We start from the raw sequence: 25,631 nt of genomic DNA on the forward strand, positions 1-25,631 counted from the left end.
TAATATTGTCCAAGGAAATGTTGTCCACATCAAGTATATTCTCCAATTGCCTCACCCACAATCAATGATTGTAGTGGACATATACCAAACCCGTTAAGACATGGGAAATCCAACCTGCAAGAACATCATAAATAAATTTAATGATCCTTGAGGGTCATAAATATGTTAGACGGTCATAAATTATAATAATTGTAATTACTTAGTTGAAGTTATAACATGTTTCCTTATTTTGAGTGTATTTTTTCAAATAGACTTCAGTTTCCCTTCCATTTGAAAGTGCTATAGGTTTGGCTGAGACCAGAATGGAAAATTTTCATTAATTTGGTTCTGTTGCATTGTAATTTTGCCACCAAACATCTACAACATATTTAAAGGGGAAAAAAACTTAAATTACATATCATTAAAACGTAATCAACTTTCGAATAGAACATATAATTAAAATTTTAAATTAGAGTCGCTTATGTGGCTTAAAAAATGCTCCTTGCATTAAAAACATTAACAAAGCTAATTAATCTGCTAGCCTCAAGATACATCTCCATCTCACAATTAATTGTTCTATGAACATCGACATTAGGTACCATCCTCTATAGAAATTTTAGGAGTTTTTCCATCATCTAGCCATCAAAATCAAAGTTGCATGAGTAAGCATAGGTGGGGTTGAGGAAAAGTGTTGCTGCATGAATGGGCTGATGGAGCATCTTGGTCCATCAACAATCAATCAAATCCCATATCATCATGTATTTATCATATTCGGGGGTACCCTTGCCCACGTAATAAGATTGAATAGCTTCTTTGGCCTTATCCAATGCCTCATACAAGCAACCAATTGCGGGGTTATTCCCATCAAACCAAGTGGATAACCTTTACAAGAGGTTCACTTATCATTCACACTTCTTGCACTCCTCAAAAGGAATTAGTGTAGACTAGTTTAGTGATGGCTCTCCCATCCTATCTTGATCTAAATGCACAATCACACCACCCATCACAAACAAGCATTTCCTTCAATGCAAACTGACATTGAAGCATGGACATAAGAGAAATGAAATTGTTGGAAAAACATGTGATTATTGTGAAAATTCCTCAACCGGAATCCCTACTGCAGCAACTGATGATATTACTCTTATTTGTTAAATTGCTTTAAACAAATTACTTACAGTTTCCTACGACAAATATCGTAATACATACACTGCAACCTTCACTTAATTAAATATTATGCGGAAAGAAGAGATTAAGCAAGAAAGAAAATACAACACAATTGACACCGTTATTTTTGGACAAATGTCCTCGAAAAAACCCAATGGACCAACGAGAAAAGTATAAGAAGAGGCTTGAGGGTTAGTTGGAGAACACACTGAGGGAGACCAGTCAATTTGATTTCTAGAGCGGGGTTAGTTGAGAAATTCGAACTAGTGGTCTAGAGAGCAACAGGAGGCAGCAAATACGAAGCCGAGAGTCAGGATCAGTAACAGAAGACTAGCGCAGAGGCAGGGAAGGCAGAAGCTGAGGCAGTAGGAGACTGTGCAGTCACGAGAGGGCCTACATGGGTGACGCAGAGAGGCCCAGGACTGACACAGATAAGCAGGGGCTGATGTAGAGTGTCTGGGAGCTACACAGAGGTCAGCCAGGCTAACGCTGGGACTGCGACTGGGAGAAACGCTGGAGAATTTTTCTCTCTGTTGAGTAAGTCAGTTTGGCACCCGGTTGTACTGAAGAATTGTTGAATAATAAAATCCTCCCTTGCTGCACCGGTTTTTCCACATTGGGTTTTTCTGGGGACTGTTGTCCAAAATATCTGTGTCGATGTGTTGATTCTTGTGCATGTGTTTATTTCTGTATTATGGTGTGATATCTGTAGCAGAATTTATTTTAATGTTTATTGAAGGAATTTCATAAACAACTTATTGAAAATAGGTAGGCAAAGTAAAACAGATGTTGCAATGATAGAATTTTCACAAGGGACAGCATAGAGGGCTAGTCCAGCAATTTCGTGGAGCTAAGGAGCAGGTGCCATAGGCCGGAAGCCCATCCAGGAAGTTAGGGGATTGATAGCAGAGGTCAGCCCAACACTTTGGGTCCATTTCCAGGAGGATTTACAGGCAGATTCCAGCAGGCCAAGTTTTGCAGTTGCAGCTGAAGCTGGGCTCCAAGGGGGTCGAATTTCAGAAGTCTAAACCAGCCAAATTCCTTTCTGGGTTTTTCTGGGTTTTGGGCAAGGATCACACTCCTAATTTTATAGAATTTTCTAAGCAGATCTAAGGGGTCAAACAGGGGTCCCAATTGAGCAAGTAGCTCGAGGAGCTAAGGGGAACGTGGGCCAAAATTCTAAGGTCAACATTTGGTCAATTCCTTCGTGGGTTTTTCTGGGTTTAGGCCAAGGAGAAGGGAGCTAAAATCTCATAATTTTCTGAGCACGGGAAGTAGTGATTCCAGCCCTTCGAAGTCAGCAGACAAAACAGTTTTCTAGGGCAACGCAATTCAATTTGGTGTAGTAGTTGTAGCAGCCTTCAGTTCAAAATTTTCTCACCTTGTCCATTGAGACAAGCCCAAGTGCACCATATTATTTTACTATTGTATTTGCTCCTGAAGAAGTAATAAAATGGCTTAACAATTCTCTATTTCCAGTGTTTCCATCGGTGCTCAAAGTATATTTCGTTTTTCTGATTGCTCGATTGTTTGCATGCTTTTTATATCACTTATATTCCCGTTTAGGAACATTACATTTTCCCACAAAATCCAATCTCCTTGGCTTGAACTGCGCAATCCTCTGGGAGATTCAAATTTATGCCCCTGCAAGAATTTCAAATTCCCTTCTCTGATCAATGTTGGGTCCTCTGGCTTCTCTCTTTTGCTTCCTTGTAGCTTTGATACCATGTGAAAAATTCTAAATAGAAATCCTACTGCAGTGATTAATATTATTTTTTCTACTTATTACCTCAGAAATAAGTTATCTACAGTATTCTCACGGCAAATATCTAAATATATTCTACTGCAACCTTCACAATTAAAACATTGCAGAAGGTAAATGTAAGAAAATACACTGGCACAAATACAATCACAATGATAGTTATTTTTGGACAATCATCCCCGAAAAAACCCAATGTGTGAAAATCGGTGCAGCGTATGAGGGTTTTTATTATTCTTCAACAAATTCTCTTGTACAAAATTATAGCCAGCAAAATAGGTATGAGGAAATTTACAGACACTTCTTGACCAAGTTCTACCCCAGATGAAGCACTTCTTCCCTGGAATCCTCCTGATCCTCTATGCGTCAAACTGCTCTCCCAAGCTAAGCGTCAAGCTGCCCACGCAAGCTCTGCGTCAAACTGCCTTTGTGCTGCCTCTTTCTGCGTCACCCTGTTCCTACTTTGTGTCTTGCTACCTTGCACTCTCTGAATGTGCTAATGCCCTCTCTCTCTGTCTCACTTGCAACTCTCCCTCTAAATTGATTCTCTTGCCGAACTTCGACCAGTGAGAAAACGATCTTACTCGGGTAACTGAGTATCTGCCTCTGGTGTATCTTCCAAATGACCCTCAAGTCCCTTCATATATCTTCCTGTTTGACAACCAACGGCCTAGATTAACTCCTAATCAAAGGCTCAGGTCGTTTTGACTTGATCTTCATCTTTTTCTAGAAGATTCACCCACAATTAGATTAATACCCATTAATATTTTAATTTCCCTAAGTTTAGACTTAGGAACCCCATTAAAAATATTAATTATTTTAATATAATTGTCTCTGGGTGGAATTTCCGAAAACGGTTTCTGGGTTCTTTGGAATGCATGTGCCCAAGCCTCCCTACAAAATTTGAGACTTAGAGAACATTCGATGCTACCCCAAATCAACATTTGTGAGATTACCTCACACTATCACTAGAAGTCTTCGTTGATCCAACCCTTGAATGAATAGTCCCTGGCTGCCTCTATGCAGTGTCTGCATTAACCCAGCGTAGGAACTGTGTCACTCCTCCCGGCTGATCGATTTGCCTCTGAGATTCAGACTTTTGCTCTCCCGATCTCACACCCCAACTTCTAGCTACAAAAATCGAACCCTCCATCAAATTTCGAACTCCCTCAAAGCTTCTGCGCTGCCTTTGCGTCAGTGTATGCTGCCTCTGCATGGCCCTGCATGGCTCTGCATCAACCTCTCTTAGCTCTGCACTGCCTCTCCCAGATCTCTCTCTGCCTCCTCTGCTGAGTATTCTCAGATTAGGGGAAATCTCCAACCGGAACTATCCCTACCCCTCATTGCAAAAACTCACTTCGAATTTCCCTCCAGCAGCTGCTTCGCTTCAGAAATTCGATCTTCTGAACTCTCCTCTGTGTATCCTCCAAGTGCCCCTCAAGCCTCTTCTTATATCTTTCTGTTGGACAACCAACGGCCTAGATTAACTTCTAATCAATGGCTTAGATCATTTTGGCTTGATCCTCGTCTTATTCTAAAAGTTACACCCATAGTTTAGATTAATACCCATTAATTATTTTAAGTTCCAAAGTTTAGACTTAGGGTCGCATTAAAAATAATTAATTATTTTGATAAAACTGTCTCCGAGTGGAATTTCCCAAAACAATTTCTGAGTATTGGAGAATGCATGTGTCTAAGCCTCCCTATGAATTTTGAGACTTAAAGCACATCCAATGCTACCATAAATCAACAGTTATTCCATTCAAATGGCTAGAGTTTTCATCCTTTCTCTTATTTTCTTGGTCCAAGGGAGTTGCAACAACTAATAGAATCCTTTCAACTGCTAGATGTGATCCAACAACTACTTTTTGACTTAATTCCACATTGACCTTCACTTGCACAATTCGACTTGGACCCTGAGACTAGATCTCTAGTGCCCTTTCCTTCCTGGCAAATCCAAAACATGGGTTTTGCTGCTTGGGTCCTAATTTGTACTGGGTATATCTTTGTTTGCCCCCATCTTATAGGGCCTTGCCACATCATCACCTTGATTGCTACATCATCCTTCCCTTATGCCTAATCTCCAATGCCTTACATGGTCTCAAGATTCTGACACTTGGATTTCCTTCATCTCATCATGTAGATCACTTTTGACACAACATATGCAAGATTCTACCCAATGCTCTACCTGGAAATCCACCTAGAACATTCCCCTGTCCTACTAACCAAGTTTGACCAAGCCATTAATTTTAACTGAATGCTTTGATTGAAAATTTTTCATGTGACAAGGAATCCTCTAGTCCTGTTCTGCAATCTGATCCTAGGTTGACTGTTGGGTCCCTATAATACTAGTGATTACCCCATTACTATTGTAGTTATACCCACTATTTATATTGTTGTGCCCCTATTACCCCCATATTGTTATTTCTGTGCCCCATAGAATCCCTCTATTGTTATTTTTGTGGCTTTATATTATTATTGTTAGGTCGGCTGGATTATATTGTGACTCCTCAGACTCCTATATATAGAAAGGAGGTTTTGTCATTTGTATCATCCAAGAATTGTTCATTTATGTAATGTAAAGGAGGTTGCCCCCTTGAAGAGGCTGAATTCTAAGGCGTTGATCTATCTTTTCTATCTTTTCTTGAGCTGGTTTCATAACATTTGGTATCAGAGCTTTGGATTCTAGGGTTTCGCTGCTCCAAACAGGTCATCGTGGCATTTTCGCTATAACTTTTTTTCTGTGACGTTTCAGAAGTCACAAAAAAACCCATTTGAGAAGAAACCGCGTTGAACCTTGGGTCTGAATTTTAGAGCTTTTCGCGCGATATTTGCGGAGATATGATCTGAGGAAGTTGGTCTTTTTGCAGACTCCTAAATTACATTCAAAACAGGTGACCTGGGGAAAATCGTCATAAATTTCTCTCTGGGAATCAGATTGAAATTTCGTAAGAAGTTATAGAAAGAGGACGGACTGTAGTTTCTTGTATATCTTTTTCAGAACCAAATATCGAAAATTGTACACGTGGCACTTCATACAAGTTTGCTCTTCTGGAAAGGTCTATAATCAGGTCATCTTGGGAGATTGTGCATAACTCTTTCTTGGAGAATCCAATTTGGATCAGACTGGTGGCATTGGAAAGAGGACACAGAGAGCTACTACAGGTCAAAAATTCAAAACTAGATGATTGGAAAGTACAGAGATACATCAGAGGCAATATCAAGCTCCTAAAAAGTGAAAAAAGGTGTGTAGATTTTTTTAAATTTTTGATTAAGTTTGGTTTGAAATTTTATTTTGAAGGAATTCAAAGGGCATAGTAGAGCATTATTATCGGTAACTGATGCCCCGAGGAAAGAAAATGCAAACACCTAGTAAGGAACCTGAAAGCTCTAGCATGACTCATGAAGAAGAGGAAGAAATGCTACATGATATATCAAAATTACAAGAACAAGTGCAACAAATGTCACGCTCACAAAAGTTAACAAAAGCTAAGATAAATGGCGTGGAAGCTAAGATGAATGGCATGGAAGCTAAGATGGACAATTTGAAGATAGATTTGAACACAAATTTGAAGACAGGCATGGCAGATTTGAAGACAGATTTGACAAATTTTCTACAAGAAATACTTACTAATGGTGAAAAGGTAGTAAAGGAAACTCATGATGAGAACAAAAGAAATGTTAATCATGATTCCATAGACGCTAATGTTGGATCGAAGAATCACCATATTCCAAAAATCGATATGAGGAAGTTTGATGGCAAGGATCCCGCCACATGGATATTACAGATGGAGCAATTCTTCGATCTCAATAATGTGCAAAATGCACAAAAGGTACGTATGGCAACTGTATATTTGGAACCAAATCAGTTTGTATGGTATCAATGGCTTTGTTCTCGTAAACAATTTATCACTTGGGCAATTTTTACGGAAGAATTGATAGCACATTATGAGGATACAAAAAGCAACACTTTTTTAGCCAATTGATAAGTCTCAAACAAAAAGGTTCAATAATGGAGCACATTGAGGAGTTCCAAAAATTGAACATAAGGGTAAAAGATATTCCAGAGGAGCATAGGATTGATGTGTTCATAGGGTCTTTAAAGGATAATATCCAACATGATGTTCGCCTTTGGGAACCTGATTCATTAGAGAAGGCATTCAGGTTAGCAAGAAAAATGGAAAGCAAAATTATGGCAACTAGGAAGCATACCACTCACAACTATAAAGACGGAAGTGTTGTTGCCCCTAGTCTTCCACAACCTACAAGGTTGACACCACAACAATTGGAAGAAAAAAGAGCAAAAGGGCTTTGTTACAGTTGTGATAGCAAATACACAAAAGGTCATAAGTGTGCTGAGAAGAAATTATTCTACATAGATTGTGAAGAGGAAGAAGAAAAGGAGCAAGAAAGGTCAAAAGAAGAGGATATACTCCAGGAACAAAGCCTAGATGAAGAACAAATAAATCCGACCATATCTTGTAATGCATTGGCGGGAATTACCACTCCTCAAACCATCAAGATAGAAGGACAAATCAAGAAGAAAAAGGTAATAGTGTTGATTGATTCAGGAAGCACCCACAATTTTATTCATTGTAGGGTAGCAAAAGAATTGAATTGCTTCCTATATCCAGCACCAGAGTGTCAAGTGATGATTGCAAATGGAGGAACAATAAATTGCTCTGGAAAGTGCCATAATATCAAGCTATCCATGGGAGAATATGTATTGACTAGCCCAATGCTTTCCATTCCAATGGGAGGTGCTGATGTTGTACTAGGAGTCCAATGGCTACAATCCTTGGGTACAATAGCTTTTAATTTTCAAGAACTTTTCATCAAATTTTCTATGGAAGGAAAGGAAGTTGAATTAAGGGGTATTGCAGGAAAACCAGGAAAGATAATCAGCTCTAATGGCATGACAAAGCTTCTAAAAAAGGAGCAAAGAGGTGTAATTGCACAATTATGTTCGCTAGATGTTTCCACATTGAAATCATCTATTTCTCCAGATCTCCAAAAAGTCCTGGACAATCATTCCAAGGTATTTGAGACTCCCAAAGGTCTCCCACCTATGCGTGATCATGATCATGCTATTCATCTGATTCCAGGAAGTGTTCCTCCAAACATCAGGCCGTACAGATATCCCTATGTCCAAAAAAGTGAAATTGAACGTATGGTTGCAGAAATGCTAGAGGCTGGTATAATTCAACCGAGTCAAAGTTCTTTCTCAGCTCCAGTAGTATTGGTGCACAAGAAGGATGGATCATGGCGCATGTGTCCGGATTATAGGGAGCTCAACAAGCTCACTATTAAAGATAAGTTCCCCATTCCTGTCATTGATGAATTACTGGATGAATTGCATGGATCAATTTACTTCACCAAGTTGGATCTTCGTTCGGGATATCATCAAATCAGAATGAAGATTGAAGACATTCCGAAAATGGCATTTAGAACTCATGAGGGTCATTATGAATTTTTGGTCATGCCTTTTGGCCTTACCAATGCACCTTCAACATTTCAAGGTTTGATGAATTCAATTTTCAAACCATTCCTTAGAAAATTTGTGTTAGTATTTTTTGATGATATACTAATCTACAACAAGTCTTGGAAGGATCATGTTGAACATGTTGACAAGGTGCTACAACTATTGGAGGAGAAACAATTATATGCAAAAAGATCCAAATGTTTCTTTGGAGTCCAGGAGGTGGAATATTTGGGTCATATTGTATCTCATGAAGGAGTTAAGGTAGACCCTAGCAAAATTAAAGCCATTAAGGAATGGAAAATCCCCACATCCATAAAGCATCTGCGAGGATTTCTTGGGTTGACAGGGTATTATCGCAAGTTTGTTAAGAATTATGGGAGAATAGCAGCACCTCTAACAACATTATTGAAGAAAGATTCATTTTCATGGACTCCGGAAGCAACAAAGGCCTTTGAACATCTTAAAGAGGCAATGTGCCAAGCACCGGTCTTAGCTACACCGGACTTCACAAAAACCTTTATTGTGGAATGTGATGCTTCAGGAAATGGAATTGGTGTTGTTCTAATGCAAGATGAAAGACCCATTGCTTTTGAAAGTCGTCCAATCAAGGGAAAGTTTTTAAGCAAAGCTATTTATGAGAAGGAAATGTTGGCAATACTCCATGCACTTAAGAAATGGCGACCCTACCTAATGGGAAGACACTTCAAGGTAAAAACGGATCATGATAGCCTTAAATACTTTTTAGAACAAAGATTATCCTCTGAAGAGCAACAAAAGTGGGTCACAAAGATGTTGGGTTATGACTTTGAAATCATCTACAAAAAAGGGAAGCAAAATGTGGTGGCAGATGCACTCTCAAGAAAGGATGAGGATGTGGAAGCATTGTTGTGTGCCATTTCTATTATCCAACCAGATTGGATAAACGAAGCAAGGGAGGAATGGAAGAATGACGAAGAAGTGTGGGCACTTATTCGAAAGCTACAACAAGATTCCAGTACTTCTGATACATTTAGCTGGCAAAATGATTCGTTATGGTACAAAGATCGCTTATACCTCTGTAAGAATTCCCAGCTAAAACAAAAGATTCTTATGGAATTGCACACTTCTCCCTTAGGAGGGCACTCAGGATTTTTAAAAACTTACCACAGGGTTAAGAAGGAATTTTTTTGGGATGGCCTTAAATCAGATATTCAAAAGTTTGTGGCGGAATGTTTGGTTTGCCAACAAAATAAAGTTGAAACAATTAAGACACCGGGTCTATTACAACCTTTATCCATTCCAAGCCAACGTTGGGAGGAGGTTTCAATGGATTTTATCACAGGTTTACCCAAGTCTGAGGGAAAGAGTGTCATCATGGTGGTAGTTGACAGACTTACCAAGTATGCACACTTTTGTGCATTATCACATCCATTTAAAGCCAGTACAGTTTCTACTGCATTTATGGAAACAATTCAAAAGCTACATGGAAACCCAAAGATTATTGTAAGTGACAGAGATCCCATTTTCACTGGAAATTTTTGGACAGAATTATTTTCTTGTCTTGGTACTCAGTTAGCTCATAGCTCATCTTATCATCCTCAATCTGATGGGCAAACTGAGATAGTAAACAAATGTTTGGAAGGATATCTTCGTTGCTTTGTATCTGATAAACAGACACAATGGGTCAAATGGTTGCCTCTGGCTGAATGGTGGTATAACACTTCCTTCCATACAACAACAAAAATGACCCCATTTATGGCACTTTATGGGTATCAACCACCATCCATCACATCATATTTAAGAGAAAATTCTAAGGTTCAGGCAGTGGAACATCACATCGAACATCAACAACAAGTCCTCCAACTCTTAAAGGATAACCTCGTGTTGGCACAAAATAGAATGAAACAACAGGCAGATCAACATCGCAGTGAAAGAAGTTTTGATGTAGGTGATTGGGTATTCCTACGGCTACAACCATATAAGCAAATGTCCCTAAAGCAAGCTAAGAAGGATAATAAATTATCACCAAAGTATTATGGTCCGTACAAGGTGTTGCAAAAGATTGGTACTATGGCATACAAATTGGAGCTTCCTGCAGCTTCTCGATTGCACCCAGTTTTCCATGTTTCATGTTTAAAGAAGGTTATAGGCGACAAGCTCCCAATTCAAACAATATTGCCAGAACTTGACGAGGAAGGAAAAATTATATTGGAACCGGAAGCAGTCACAGAAACAAGAACTCGACAGCTACGAAATCGATCAATTTCAGAGTATCTTATCAAGTGGAAGAACTTATCCGCTGAAGATTCCACATGGGAGGATGAGAATTTTATGCAGAAGTATCCAGAACTACTCAAGCGTTGAGGACAACACTTTTTTGAAGGAGAGGGGCATGTTGGGTCCCTATAATACTAGTGATTACCCCATTACTATTGTAGTTATACCCCTTATTTATATTGTTGTGCCCCTATTATCCCCATATTGTTATTTTTGTGCCCCATAAAATCCCTCTATTGTTATTTTTGTGGCTTTATATTATTATTGTTAGGTCGGCTGGATTATATTGTGACTCCTTAGACTCCTATATATAGAAAGGAGGTTTTGTCATTTGTATCATCCAAGAATTGTTCATTTATGTAATGTAAAGGAGGTTGCCCCCTCGAAGAGACTGAATTCTAAGGCATTGATCTATCTTTTCTATCTTTTCTTGAGCTGGTTTCATAACATTGACCTTTTGACCACTTAGACAATTTTGCATTAGGAAGTGTGAACTACCTTGGGAAACGTGAAATTTGTCACAAGAGATTGCTATATTGTGAGAGTTGTCTTGAGTAATACTACATTAAGGCCAAGGTCACTTACAAACTTTATAGACACTAGTGCACCTTGACACAGGATGGATTGTTGATTTGGGGTAGCATCGGATGTGCTGTAGCCATGAAAATTGGTGGAGAGGCTAAGGCACATGAGATCTCCAATACCCAGAAAGGGTTTGGGCAGATTCTAAACAGTTTGGGAGATATTAAAATAATTAATATCTTTAATGGAGTCCCTAAGTCTAAACTTAGGGAAAAATAAAATATTAATGTGAATTAATATCAAACTGTGTTAGAAAGGTCCAAAAGACATGGATCAAACCAGATCTAATCTTAGCCATTGATTAGGGACTTAATCTCAGCCGTTGATTTGTCAACGAGAAAAGTATAAGAGGAGGCTTGAGGGTCACTTGGAGACTACACCAAGAGATCAAGATTTCGACTTTCTGGGGCTGGGTTTGCTGAGAAAGTTGAGAGAGTGATCAGAGTTGCAGCTGAGGGGCAGTGAATACAGAAGCAGAGAGGCATAGATAGCACCAGAAGGATCAGCGCAGTAGCCGGAGAGAGGGACACAGAAGCAGTCAAGGGTTCACGTAGAGCCAGCCAGAGATCACGTAGAGGCAGCCAGGAGCTGCGGAGTGCCTTAGAGGGCCAGCGTGGGTGATGTAGAGGGTGAGAGGACTGACGCAGTGCCTCCAGAGGTTGATGTGGGCCAAGCTAGAGTGACGTTGGGCTAACGCTGGGCCAAAGAGAGGCTGACGCAGTCCCTAAAGGCTAACGTTGGGGTTTCGTGGGGCAAAGTGGAGTTGTCAGAGTGTTTATCCGAGGTTTCAGCCGGAATATCTGCTTCCGAGTAGAGAGGTACTACTGCCGAGATTTTTCTCTGTTGGGTGAGCCGGATTTGGCACCCAGATTGTATTCTGAAACTGCTTAATAAATCAAACCCTCAAATAGCTGCACCAGTTTTCCCGCATTGGGTTTTTCTGGGGACAGTAGTCCAAAAACAACGGTGTCATTTGTGTGCTTGTTTCTATTTCCTTCAATTGATTATCTGTAATGTGTTGAGCATGTACTTGTATTTATTTCCAGTATTTACATGGTAAATAACTTGTTAATTAACAGAACAAGTAGGTAGGAATAAATCAGTAAAGTGCATGAAGGGTTTCTAACGCGTCAGATTTAGAAATTCCAACATGGACTGGGCTATACACTAGTCATCACCCCTACAAATATAGGCTCCCATAAAATCATGAGTCCTCATGAGAAGCCCACCAAGGTCAAATCCAATTATGGACGCGATTGCCTAGATGAAGATTTCAAGGGCGGGACATGGTTTGACCAAACAAAATGGATAGAGACTCAAAATGCCAAGACACAGGTCTAGGAGACCTAAAATAGGGTCTCACATGGCTTTTACATGCCATTAATTTGTGACCTTGGTCTTATAATGTTGGCGAATGATGCACTGAAAAAAAATCTATGTACCCCCACTGACAGAGGGATAATAGGACCAACAATATTTATGCAAGCAATGGGTTAACGATGCCCACACCACATTCAACATAAAAAGGGACATGTAGAACACCTCTCCTAGTAACACAAATACTACCACATCACCATGCAAAAGTCACTAGGAAACTCTAGCAATATCATGAAGCATCTATACTTCCTAATACCATCATCTAACCCTTTGGGTCCTCAGAACCACCATCTATGAACAAGATGTAGCACAACCATGAAAAACATATACACCAAACCACACGATAATGAGATAGCATGCTCCAAGTTACCAGCAAATATGCAACCAAGGGGTGACCAACAATGCAATTACATGTGAGTAGACCAGCAAATCAGCAAGCACAATCATCCAACCAAGGAGAAATGAGACTCTCCCAACCAAAGACCTCCATCAAATGATCTAATTCCATGAAGAGAAAGGGTTCCATGAACATGTAACCGCCCAAGTTTTCCAAAGCTCCAAGATACCAGCAGAAAATATCCATCAAAAGTGATAAAAATCACAATGTGAAAACTCATACAATATGATCTGTAACAAGAAGTACTATGATTCACATTCATTATCAAATGTTTATGCACCTGCATGAAGTTTTCAACAATCAAGGCTAGGAAGATAATTGAATATTAGGTTGATACTGCAAAGATATCAAAGTGAACAAATTGGAAGATAAGAAAATAAAATGGAAGAGAAAATAGTAAAGAAAATAGAAATCTTTGCAGATTCAATTTTGATTTTGTTTTCTACAGATTCTGTTTTGAAAAAAGGGTGTGAGTCTTACAGCATTAGAAGGAGATGGCCAACAGTGCAATGCAGCGCCTGCATGTACAGCATCCACAGACCCTGTTGCAAAAGGAAGCCTTGAAATATCTGCTCTAACCAGAGCTAGGTTCCTGACAAAAAAAATACACAAAAACCCACCAAACCAAAAGTTATACATGACTCTTCCTTTTCACAACTGCAAGAGAAAAACTGTTATAAAATACAATCACAGAAAAAAGCTATTTATAACCAATGAAAGAATAATAAACATTTTATTTTACCACTGCAACATTGTATTTAAAGCATGGATATAAGTTATAATGTCATACACTGTAGACAGAGATTTATCCTGTTTAATGAACTCATAGCATTGGCGCAACATGTTTTCTGAGAAATCAAGAGCCACTACACCCGAATAAAGCCCACACTTGGCGAATCGTCGGGAAAATAATCCGCTTCCACAGCTGGCATCCACTAGTAAACCCCCAGCAGCAGGCTCCAAATATTTTTGTGCCATTTTGAACTGCAGGTTGGAAGCATAAACTTTTCTTAGATACTATTCAGTTCAACTCAATAAATGAAAAAGCCTATTTACTGCTAAGAGGGAGAAGAGGTGTTCTAAACAGTGACTGACTGCTCTTTTTCCCATTCTAACCATAGCATTCCCTGCCATTCCTCCTCATCAAATTATAGAAGGTAAGAAAAGAGTGGGGAAAAAGGGAATCATGATTGAGCTACAAACAAAAGTCCAGATAATTCTGTGTCCCTCATTCATTCAGAGCAGAATTCCAAGTTAACTGTAAATTACAGATGCATAATGCATAACAGGAATTATCCAGAAAAAGACAAAAGCAGCGTGTTTTATGATGTACCAAACTACAGTTTACAGGCAATCAAAGAATTCAAAAGTAGGCACCTCTTCATCAGGACCTGGAAAGCCTCTTCTTGCAAAGCTTTGCCTCCAACCTCGTTCATAAATAAATGAAACCAGTGGACTCCTGCTTATGCATAGGATGGTGAACAAATAAAAGATATCAGACAAATAAAATGCAGCACTTCTTGAGCTAACGTTGAACAATTGTGTGTAGTTGAAAAAGAAACCCAAAACAAAAAACTTTCTGAATGTAAATGTATTGTAAGAAAGAACGTTAGAAAACATCCCTGATCACATCTATTTACAAGTCTAGTTAAAGATACTGATGCTATCTTGTCACAGAAAAAAAAAGGTTGTTAAGATTCCATCTGAGATAATTGCAATGGATATTTTTTATCTATGAGATTTTTTTTTTGAAATATGTAGCATATGTTACATATTTCCATTTTGTCATAAATAGTTGTTTTCCAGAGGAGGTTTGCACCAACCCATAATTGCAAGAAAGTTTTTAAAGCTAATTTTTATGATTTGATCATTTTGAAAAAAAAAACATTATGCTAGAACATCCATACAGTCTTGATAATGCCACTAATATGGAATGTGTAAGGTACAATTTTGAAAATACAACAGCGTTTGGACAAAAAGACAAATGGACTTCAGACTAGAATATTCAACAAATATAACCATACTATCCTCAAAATTTTAGCAGAAATTTGATGAGAAATAGAAGGCTTTGTTACCCTTATACTAGTAGTGGCACCTGCATATCTATTGCAGCACTTTTCACACCATTGTAAGCCCAAGGTCACAAGTTAAAGACTTGTAACAACCATGTGAAGCCCTATATCAAATTTCCTAGACCCTGTTGGGTCAGACCATGGCCGGTCCCTTTGAGTTCATTTATGTTCCTGTCATCATAGATAGGATTGGAGGACCTTGGATGGGATGACTTGAGGTCTCATGGTTTTAGAGAAGCCTTACTTTTCCAGAGGTGATCACTACTGTAGGGGTCATACCAACCCACGTGAGGTGCACCTGTCTTACCACATGGCTTTGAAACTATTAAATCTATAGGAAGTCTTCACTTTGGTGTAGTATCCCTCAAATGTTTCTTAAACATGGCAATCTCACAATTAGCAACATTTCACGCTTCCCAAGGCAGTTCATATTTCCCAATGCAACTGGTCCCTGTTACCCACCAAAATGGGTAACCCCATAGGAGGAAATTTTTCTCCTACAATGGATAGCCAGACAGCCAGCAGCATCTACCAGCCACCGTTAGACGATGATATGCTATGTGCCTGTGCCATTTGCATCAGCCATATGCTTCTAAGCATCTGACGTTGACACTTGGCTGAAGGTGATTTGTTGTTCAAAAGCTACTTTGATCATTTTGCAATCAGGTGCTTATACTTGTTTGATTTTGGGCATTTAGTGTGGATGATGGGGTGATTCAGAAGATTGACAAACCTTGACCATAATTTTGTTGTCTCACTTTACCAAGGGGTTTAATCTTTGACCCTAGTCCAAAGCAACCTCCCTTAAGGCCCTTCAGGTTATAGGAGGGGCACTACTTGGAAAGCCATGATTGAGATAGCGTGTTCTATTTTCCCTACACCATAACACTTTCCATGCCACATTACAAGCCCCATATCTCACCTCGATTCTTCAGGTACAACTTGTCATTGGTTCTTGGAGATTTGGCACTCATATGTTCACATACCTTGAGTAGGGCCCAGAAAATTTTCCCTTGGAGGTTGATGCAGCTAAAAGAAAGGAAGAGCATACCATAGCCACAATAAAACAAAGAAAGAAAATCAAAATGCAAAAGATGGCCAAGAACATAAAGATTAGCACATGGGAAAAAGCCTAGCATGCGCTCTACATCCCTCATATGGCCATCACCCGGTTCTTGAGCACATGTTGCTCCATTACAACAAAAGAAGGAACCCTTGCATGTTGCAACCTCGATGAGCTATAAACTGGCTCATCTTAAAGGGCTAATAAAACTGCTATATCATAAAAAGCAACCTCTAACCCTTGGGCTATAAGCAGTGATACAAGGAATAATCAAAAAGAAGTAAAAGGCCCATAAGAGGGGTGGAAAATTAGGTAAAGTTGCTAACTCATGCATCGATGAATGTTCCCTCACATTTATACACTGAAGATGTGGACACCCACATCAGTTGGTCCCTTTGACCATGGCACTTGACCATGAAGTCTTATCCCCTCTAGTACCACATTATTATACACTAACACCATCAATTAAAGGGTGGACTAGGGAATGTCACTTCCCCTAAGGGGCTAGAAGAACCTAATAAGGTTTACCATTAACCACCCCTACCAAGGGAGAAAACACCTTTGCGAGGACTTGGTCCTAATTTTAGAAGGGGATATTCCTTTGAGGTATTAAATTGCCCTTAACATTCAAGTTTAGTTCACTTAGATGCATTATTGATCTTAGTCTCTGAAGGATAGTTGCCTTCACTAGAATCCATGTTGTTCTTGTCAAGTGGTTCCACTACCTAAGCTTTGGGCACCCACTACACAGGTACCCAAGCCCTTTAGAGAAGTACATATGCATTAAGCAGGTGCAACAATTAGAGACTGGAGCCTCCTGATAGCATCAATAGATGACACGTGTCTCAGAGTACCTCAAAGACCCAGGACATTGGCCTACTTTGACATGGTTTTGAGGTTTCTTCATGATGACACCACTCGACCTAGTATACCCCTAGGTTGACCTTGACACAACCTAATGGGCTGGAGCTGATCAAAAGCCTAGATGAGGATGGTCTCTCATTGAGAGACTAGGATGGGTTTGTTGCACTAGAGGAAGCCCTAATGATGGAGAGAAAGATGACTAATTTGACAGTTGGAAACCCATGGCGACCACTTGATGGTGCCCTAGATGACCTTTGGGACCCACAAGAGACATTAAGGTGGATTTGAGTGCCATCCCTCAAATTTTGGATCATTGAGGCATCTACACACAATTTGACACCTCATCACACTTTGCATGGCATTTGGAGCATTTATTATGTATGACGTAAGCATCTAGAGAGGCAATGACTCACACGTGTGGGATAATTTGGCTTATTTTGTTATTAGCTAATGGGTTGGCTTGTAACCCAAGTTCATTCAATGATAAAACTTGTTTTTAGGGGCTTTGTAGGCTAAATTAGGAGACCCAATCCTCACATAAATAGAGGATAGGCTTAAATAATTTTCATCATCACTTGTGATTGATTTCAGCCCTGTTAAAGAATTTTGCCTAGCTGAATTGTGATCTTGTATTTGTGGAGATATGATCTATTGAGGATTTTTGCTTATGGAGCTATTCTTTGGCTTTTGAGATTGTGAAAATGTGTTGCAATAATTGATTTATTTCTCCTACTTATTTATGATAAGTTATTTACCAGTACTTCAGTAAATACCAAAATAAAATCAGTTGCAGACTTCACAAACTAGAACTGAAAATTAAACGGCAAGAGAAACATCAACATATGAACAATCACATTGACACACTTGTTTTTGGACAATCGTCCCTGGAAAAACCCATTGTGGGAAAACTGGTGCAACAGATCTAAGGATTCTTATTATTAGCAATAAATATCTGAATATAATCTACGATGCTCATCTAGCAATCCTTTACAAAGAAAATACTGGCAGAAAATCTGAGTTTCACCTCACTTCACCCGGCAGAATTCCAGTTGATCTGGCACAAGACTTGCTAACCCCGACTATTTCTACATTGGCTCTACGTCAACCCTGCGTCACCTCCTTTTCCCTCTGCATCAGCTCTCCCAGCTGTTTCGGCAGTTCCCAATGGTTCCGACAGTTCCCGGCAGTTCCGACTGTTCCGGATTCTGCAAGACAGGCAGCTTTTCTGCTCTACGCTAGCCCTTCTAGCTCTATGTCAAGACTGCATGGGCCCAAACTGGCCTAGCATAAGCTCTCCCGACTACTACGCTGCCTCTCTGCAAGCTCTCTCCGCCTCTCTGTTCTATATTTTACGGAAAGTCCTCCTCTCGGATTCTCTCTGCTCCTTAGCTGCAATATCTCCCCAATCTATTTTCCTCCTGAGAATTTCTCACCTCAAAAAATCAATTTCCTAAATCTCTTTGTGTATTTCCAAATGAACTCCAAGCCTCCATTTTATAATTTTCCTGTTAAGTCTTCAACGGCCGAGATTAAGTCTCTAATCAACGGCTAAGATTAAAACATGACTTGATCCGCCTTCTAGATCATTCTCACCCATATTTTGATTAATACCCATTAATATTTTAATTTCTCTAAGTTTAGACTTAGGAACCCCATTAAAATATTAATTATTTTAATAAAATACAATCCGGGTGGAATTTCACCAAACAGTTTTTGGGTTCTTTAGAACTCATGTGCCTTAGCCTCTCCACCAATTTTCAAGGCTAGAGCACTTTCGATGCTAGCAAAAACTAACACTCCCTCTTAGCAAGGAAAGTGCTCTAGCAACAATGTCTACCTTCATGCTGCTTTGTTTCTGAAACATCTCCTTTCTGCACTGTTGTTGTGGCCAACACTGTGCTATTGCTGCTATTGTAATGTTGCCCATGACACTGCCACTGCCACTGCTGCATCTGTACTACAGCTCCCTCTCAAATGTTGCATCATTCTATTGAAAGGGATTTTCCAACATACCCATCTGTTCTCGAAATTGAATAAACTTGGCTCTTGCTAGAGCCTTAGTGAGTATGTCTGCGACCTGATTTCCTGTGGGAGTGTACTCCAATTGTATCGCTTCGCACTGAACATAGTCTCTGATAAAGTGACACTGAATATCGATGTGTTTGGAGCAATCATGAAATACTGGATTTTCAGAGAGCTTGATACAACTCTGATTATCACAGAAGATCCTTGTCGCTTCCATCCTTCTCTTAAATAGATTTACAAGAATTTTCTAGAGCCATATAGCTTCACATGTTGCTTTGATAGCTGCCATATACTCAGTTTCAGCAGAGCTTAGAGCTATAGACTTTTGCTTTTTACTGCACCAGGAGGTCATCCAAGATCCAATACCAAAGCAATACCTAGTGGTACTTTTCCTCTCTACTGAACTTCCTGCCTAATCTGCATCAGTGAATCCACTCAATGTGATATCATTGCCCTTGGTGTACCTTAATCCAAAATTTATTGTTCCATGCACACACCTGAGAATGTACTTTGTTGCTGCCCAGTGTGCCTTTTTTGGTTCCACCATAAACTGACTAAGTGTGTTGACAGCATAACACAAGTTTGGCTTGGTGTTGACCAGATACATAAGTGATCCAATGAGTTGTCTGTATAAGGTGGCGTCCACTTCCTTGTCTCCCGAAGCATCTATTTTCTTCCAATTGGTAATCATAGGTGTAGCCATAGGTCGACAATCCCGCATTCTGAATCTTTTCAGAATTTCTGATGCATGTCTTCCTTGGCCAAGGAAGATCCAACCATCCTGCTACGAAACTTCCAATCCCAGAAAATAGTGCATTAGCTCCAAATCCTTCATATCAAACTCAATTCCAGGTTCTTCTTACAATCCTCTACGAGTCTGGATGATCTTGTCAAAAATAAATCATCCACATACAATACCAGAATAAGTGTGGGAACTTATTCAAAAGTTACAACAAGATCCTAGTACATTTGATACATTTAGCTGGAAAAATGATTCGTTATGGTACAACGATCACTTATACCTATGTAAGAATTCCTGGTGAGTATCCTTTTCTTTTGACGTTCCTTGACCCTTTTCTTCTTAATATTTCACTGCTTGAGCCTTCTTCTTCTTGATATGTCCTTCTATCTTGAGAGTTTGAGGAGTGGTAAATCCTGCCATTGTAGTACAAGATATGGTCGGATTCATTTCTTCTTTCTCTAGGGTTGGTTCTTGGTCTATATCCTCTTCTTTTGACGTTTCTTGATCATTTTCTTCCTCCTCTTCACAATCTATGTAAAATAATTTCTTCTCAGCACACTTATGACCTTTAATGTATTTGCTATCACAATTGTAACAAAGCCCTTTTGCTCTTTTTTCTTCCAATTGTTGTGGTGTCAACCTTGTAGGTTGTGGAAGGCTAGGAGAAACAACACTTCCATCTTTATAGTTGTGAGTGGTAGGCTTCCTTGTTTCCATAATTTTTCTTTCCACTTGTCTTGCCAACCTGTATGCCTTCTCCAATGAATGAGGTTCCCAAAGGAAAACCTCATGTTGGATGTTATCCTTTAAAGTCCCTATGAAGACATCAATCCTCTGCTTCTCTGGAATATCATTTACCCTTATATTCAATTTTTGGAATTCCTCAATGTGCTTTGCCATTGAACCCTTTTGTTTGAGATTTATCAATTGGCTAAAGAAGGTGTTGCTCTTTGTCTCCTCATAATGTGCTATCATTTCCTCCGTGAAAATTGACCAGGTGACAAGTGCTTTACGAGAACAAAGCCCTCTATACCATACAAATTGATTCGGTTCTAAATATAAAGATGAAATATGTACCTTTTGTAATAGATAAACATCATGTAGATCAAAATATTTCTCCATCTGTAGTATCCATGTTACCGGATCCTTGCCATCAAACTTCCTCATATCTCTTTTTCTTTCTTTTAGGAGCTCAATCTTGAAACGAATGTAACTCTGTAGTTTCAAATCTCCAAATTCTGAAATTGCAACTTGCGGTAGCCCTCTGTGTCCTCTTTCCAATGCCACCAGTCTGATCGAAATTGGATTCTCCAAGAAAGAGTTATGCCCAATATCCCAAGATGACTTGATGATATACTTTTTCAGTAGAGCTAACTTGTACAAAGTTCCACGTGTCACTCTTTCAACCTAAGGACCTGAAACTGATACACAGAAAACTATAGTCTGTCCTCTTTCTGTAACTTCCTACGAAATTTCAATCTGATGCTCAGAGAGAAAGTTAGACAATTTTCCCAAGGTCGCCTATTTGGGATGTAATTCGGGAGCCTGCAAAAATCCTAACTTCCTTGGATCATATCTCTGAAAATACAGCGAGACAAGACCTGAAATTTAGACCCGAGCTTAAGAAAGATTTTGGCTCAAATGGGTTTTAATTTCAAAGTCTGAACCTTCGTAGAAAAACATTTATAGCGAAAATTCCATGATGACCTATTTGAGATGGAATTTTGGAGCTTGCAAAAACCCTAACTTCCTCAGATCATATCTCTGAAACTATAGCGAGAAAAGATCTGAAATTTGGACCCAAGATTCAAAACGATCTCGTCTCAAATGGTTTTTTTGTTAGCATCTAAAACTTCATACAGAAAAAGTTATAGCGAAACTGTCACGATGGCCTGTTTGGAGCAGCGAAACCCTAGAATCCAAAGCTTTGATACCAAATGTTATGAAATCAGCTCACAAAAAGATAGAAAAGATAGATCAACGACTTAGAAATAAGCCTGTTCGAGGGAGAAACCTCCTTTACATTACACAAATGAACAATTCTTGGATGATACAAATGACAAGACCTCCTTTCTATATATAGGAGTCTAAGGGGTCATAATATAATCAGAGCCAACATAACAATAATAATGTAAGGGCACAACAATAACAATAGTGGGATTCTATGGGGCACAATAATAACAATATGGGGACTACATGAGCACAACAATATAATAAGGGGGTTGCACTAATAACAATAAGGGGTTACACTAGTAGTATAGGGACCTAATAGAGCCGGGAGAGGATGATGCAGTTCTAGAGAGGGTGACATAATTCCAGAGTAGTGCTTGGAGTAGCTTTCACTATCTAGCACAAGGAACAGTCAGAGTCACTGTGGGGTTGATCATCCGGTTGCTGATTTTCCGGAATATCTGTCTCCAGAGAGAGGTACTACTGCCAAGGATATTCTTTGAAGGGTGGGCCATTTCTGGCACCCTAGTTGTATTCAGAAACTTGCTTAATAATAAAACCCTCATATATACTACACCAGTTTTCCCGCATTGGGTTTTTCCAGAGACGATTGTCCAAAAATAACGGTGTCCATTGTGTTATTGTTTCTGCTTACTTCAGTGTATGATCTGTATATCTATGAAGAATGCATTTTTGTTTACTTTGATATTTATGCAATTAAATAACTTGTTAATGTGAAGAACAAGTAGGAGATAGTAAACTAGAAATTGCAGTAGGGGTTTTTGGTGTGTTAGATTCAAAAATATTCAATGAACCTACAACTGATCTATTCTTTAGTCTTGGTACAATTTCCTAGACATCATTTGTCATGATAGAATTGTACTATTCTACCATGGCATCCACCCATACCTGGTGTTGTATGGCTTCTTGAAAACTAGATGGTTCTTCGTACTGAGCTACTAATGCTTGGTACCTATCGGGTTGTCTACGCTGCCTTTTCTCAGCTCTAGTGATGCAGGAGCATCCAACACCCTTAGACAAAGGGAGGAATCCAAAGTAAGTGAATGTGGACTAGGGGAGCAAAACAGATAAAAATCTGTTTTAAAGCAAAAAAAAAGATTTTTTAGAGGAAATGGATAAGTCTCGAAGACTTTTAATGTAATCTGCCATGTGTTACATGCATGCATGCGTAATGAGAGCTTTAAGGGCTTTTTGTTAGAGGGTTGATCGGATCCTTCCGTGATCTGATCCAACAATGCTTCCTTATATATATATGTGTTGAACTTGCGTGTTCATGAGTTAAGGGAGGAGAGAGCCAGAGTGATAGAGACAAGATGTAGTCAAGAGAGACTCTGCGCTAAGGCTAAAATGCCTTAGATTTGTAGCCATGTTGTTCTTATATAATATATGTGCGTTTATGTGTTGACTGTGCGCTGTCTGTGTTCTATATGTATATATGCTTTAGTGGTTTGAACCCCAACTTTCATGTGTATATGTGCCGAGGGATTTAAGTCCCAAGGGTGAGTGTGTTGATCGACCATCGATCACTGTAGGATCAATGGCGATCGAAAATATATATATGCATGTCGCGTGTGAATATGATATGGCAGAGATCTACATTAAGTGCAGGTCCCATCGAAGGCGAGCCGAATTTCTGTCTACATTAAGAAACAACACAAATGTTCTTAGCGGAACTGAGTTCCGGACGTGAAATATTATAAGGGTCGGCTTATACCCTTATCGGGTCGGTGCATTTGAGCAGTCGGAAGAGGCCTTTGAAATGGAGCGATAGCGATATGCGATTGAACGTCAACCATCGGATAAGATCCAGGATCGGCAGTTGCGATCAACTCGCTAATTGCAGATCAACGAGCGGAAGAGCCTGGCATCGGAGTGTTGAAATCGCCGATAGCGATTGCTGATAGGCCAATCGGCAATCGGCGAAGGATCAATCGGCGATCGGAACATTTGAGCTCTGAAGGGCGATCCGTTGATGGCAATATCGACGATAAAGTTGATCGGCGATCGGAGGTTGGAGCAGTGCTATGGACGAAGAATGGTGCGGACCCGCCGATATTTATAGAGGCGGGTCTATTATTTTTGAAGTCCGGCTATTTTTGTTGCGGCAGGGTTTTCTTTGTAATTCCCTTTGTTCCGTTATTTTCGATAGACGTATTGGATTGGGGTTTTCATGGTAAAGGCAGGGTTAAGGCCCGAATGCCCATATGTAAGCCTCCGACAGTGTAAAGACCCGATAGTGTAAGGCTCTGATTCTAATATAAGTCCACGGTTTAAAGGCTTAATGCCTAAGAACGCTTCCAATAGGCTTTGTGGGCCATAACCCACAAGCCTCAAGATCGATCTTTTTAGAAAATGGGATTTTGATTCACCCCCAATTTCTCATTTTCATCAAGTGGTATCAAGGCAGGGAAAGTTTTCCTGCGTGAAAAAGGATTCCAGAAAACAGAAGGGAAAGGAGGTATAGTTGGTTAAAGCTGGAGAGTTTATGATCTTACTGTCGCATAGAGAGTGACAGCAGAAGGTGAGAAGATTGCAGCAAACCTAGAGCAAGGTGCGCTCAATTGGTTCCAGAGAAGAGAACCAGAAGGATGCCAAAAGACCGAGTTAGGAGGGCTTGATGAGGTATCGTGTAGCAGAGGAAAACTGTTACCGCAGAGATTGGTTGCAGCTCACAAAGATCATGAAGGCAATTCCACTGAAGAATGCAGTGGGTAGAATTGCGAAGGACTAGGAGAAGCATATGACCAGGAGGTCATAAAAATTTTGTGCCTCGGGAGTTTGATGCAGGAGCATCCAGCACCCTTAGACAAAGGGAGGAATCCAAAGTAAGCGAACGTGGACCAGCGGAGCAAAACAAATAAAAATCTATTTTAAAGTAGAAAAAAAGATTTTTCGGAGGAAATGGATAAGTCTCGAAGACTTTTAATGTAATCTGCCATGTGTTACATGCATGCATGCGTAATGAGAGCTTTAAGGGCTTTTTGTTAGAGGGTTGATCGGATCCTTCCGTGATTCGATCCAACAATGCTTCCTTATATATATATGTGTGTGTGTGTGTGTTGAACCTGCGTGTTCAAGAGTTAAGGGAGGAGAGAGCCAGAGTGATAGAGACAAGATGTAGTTGAGAGAGACTCTGCGCTAAGGCTAAAATGCCTTAGATTTGTAGCCATGCTGTTCTTATATAATATATGTGTGTTTATGTGTTGACTATGCGTTGTCTGTGTTCTATATGTATATATGCTTTAGTGGTTTGAACCCCAGCTTTCATGTGTATATGTGCCGAGGGCTTTAATTCCCAAGGGTGAGTGTGTTGATCGACCATCGATCACTGTAGGATCGATGGCGATCAAAAATATATACATGCATGTCGCGTGTGAATATGATATGGCAAAGATCTGCGTTAAGTGCAGGTCCCATCGAAGGCGAGCCAAATTGTTGTTTACATTAAGAAACAACACAAATGTTCTTAGAGGAACTGAGTTCTGGACGTGAAATATTATAAGGGCCGACTTATACCCTTATTGGGTCCGGAATGCATATTGGGTCGACGCATTTGAGCGGTCAGAACAGGCCTTTGAAATGGAGCGATAGCGATACGCGATTGAACGTCAATCGTCGGATCAGATCCAGGATCGACGGTTGCGATCAACTCGCTAATCGCAGATCGGTGAGCGGAAGAGCCTAGCATCGGAGTGTTGAAATCACTGATAGCGATTGCCGATAGGCCAATCAACAATCGGCGAAGGATCAATCGGCGATCGGAACAGTTGAGCTACGAAGGGCGATTCGCCGATGGCGATAAAGCTGATCGGCGATCGGAGATTGGAGTAGTGCTATGGGCGATGAATGGTGCGGACCCGCCAATATTTATAGAGGCGGATCTATTATTTTTGAAGTC

At 39.8% G+C, this 25,631-nt stretch overlaps 1 protein-coding gene across 5 annotated transcripts in view; it reads right to left on the reverse strand.

Moving 5' to 3' along the window:
- LOC149197455 (putative methyltransferase At2g41040, chloroplastic) overlaps positions 1 to 25,631 on the reverse strand; it is a 195,318-nt gene that overhangs the window by 2,449 nt on the left and 167,238 nt on the right. For all 5 annotated transcript variants that reach the window (XR_016254767.1, XR_016254766.1, XR_016254765.1 and 2 more), the window contains exons 4-6: positions 14,374 to 14,455; positions 13,787 to 13,980; positions 13,477 to 13,588 (exon numbers count right to left, since the gene is read on the reverse strand). Coding sequence is in view for 2 of the 5 variants with exons in the window: in XM_089405841.1 (XP_089261967.1) it covers positions 13,477 to 13,588; positions 13,787 to 13,980; positions 14,374 to 14,455 (388 nt within the window). In the remaining 3 variants the exon portion in view is untranslated. The remainder of the gene's footprint in view (positions 1 to 13,476; positions 13,589 to 13,786; positions 13,981 to 14,373; positions 14,456 to 25,631) is intronic.

This window comes from Pinus tabuliformis, chromosome 2_2 (genome assembly GCF_031772625.1).
Source record: "Pinus tabuliformis cultivar Carrire ecotype Pingquan chromosome 2_2, CPIR1, whole genome shotgun sequence".
NCBI classification, from domain to species: Eukaryota; Viridiplantae; Streptophyta; class Pinopsida; order Pinales; family Pinaceae; genus Pinus; species Pinus tabuliformis.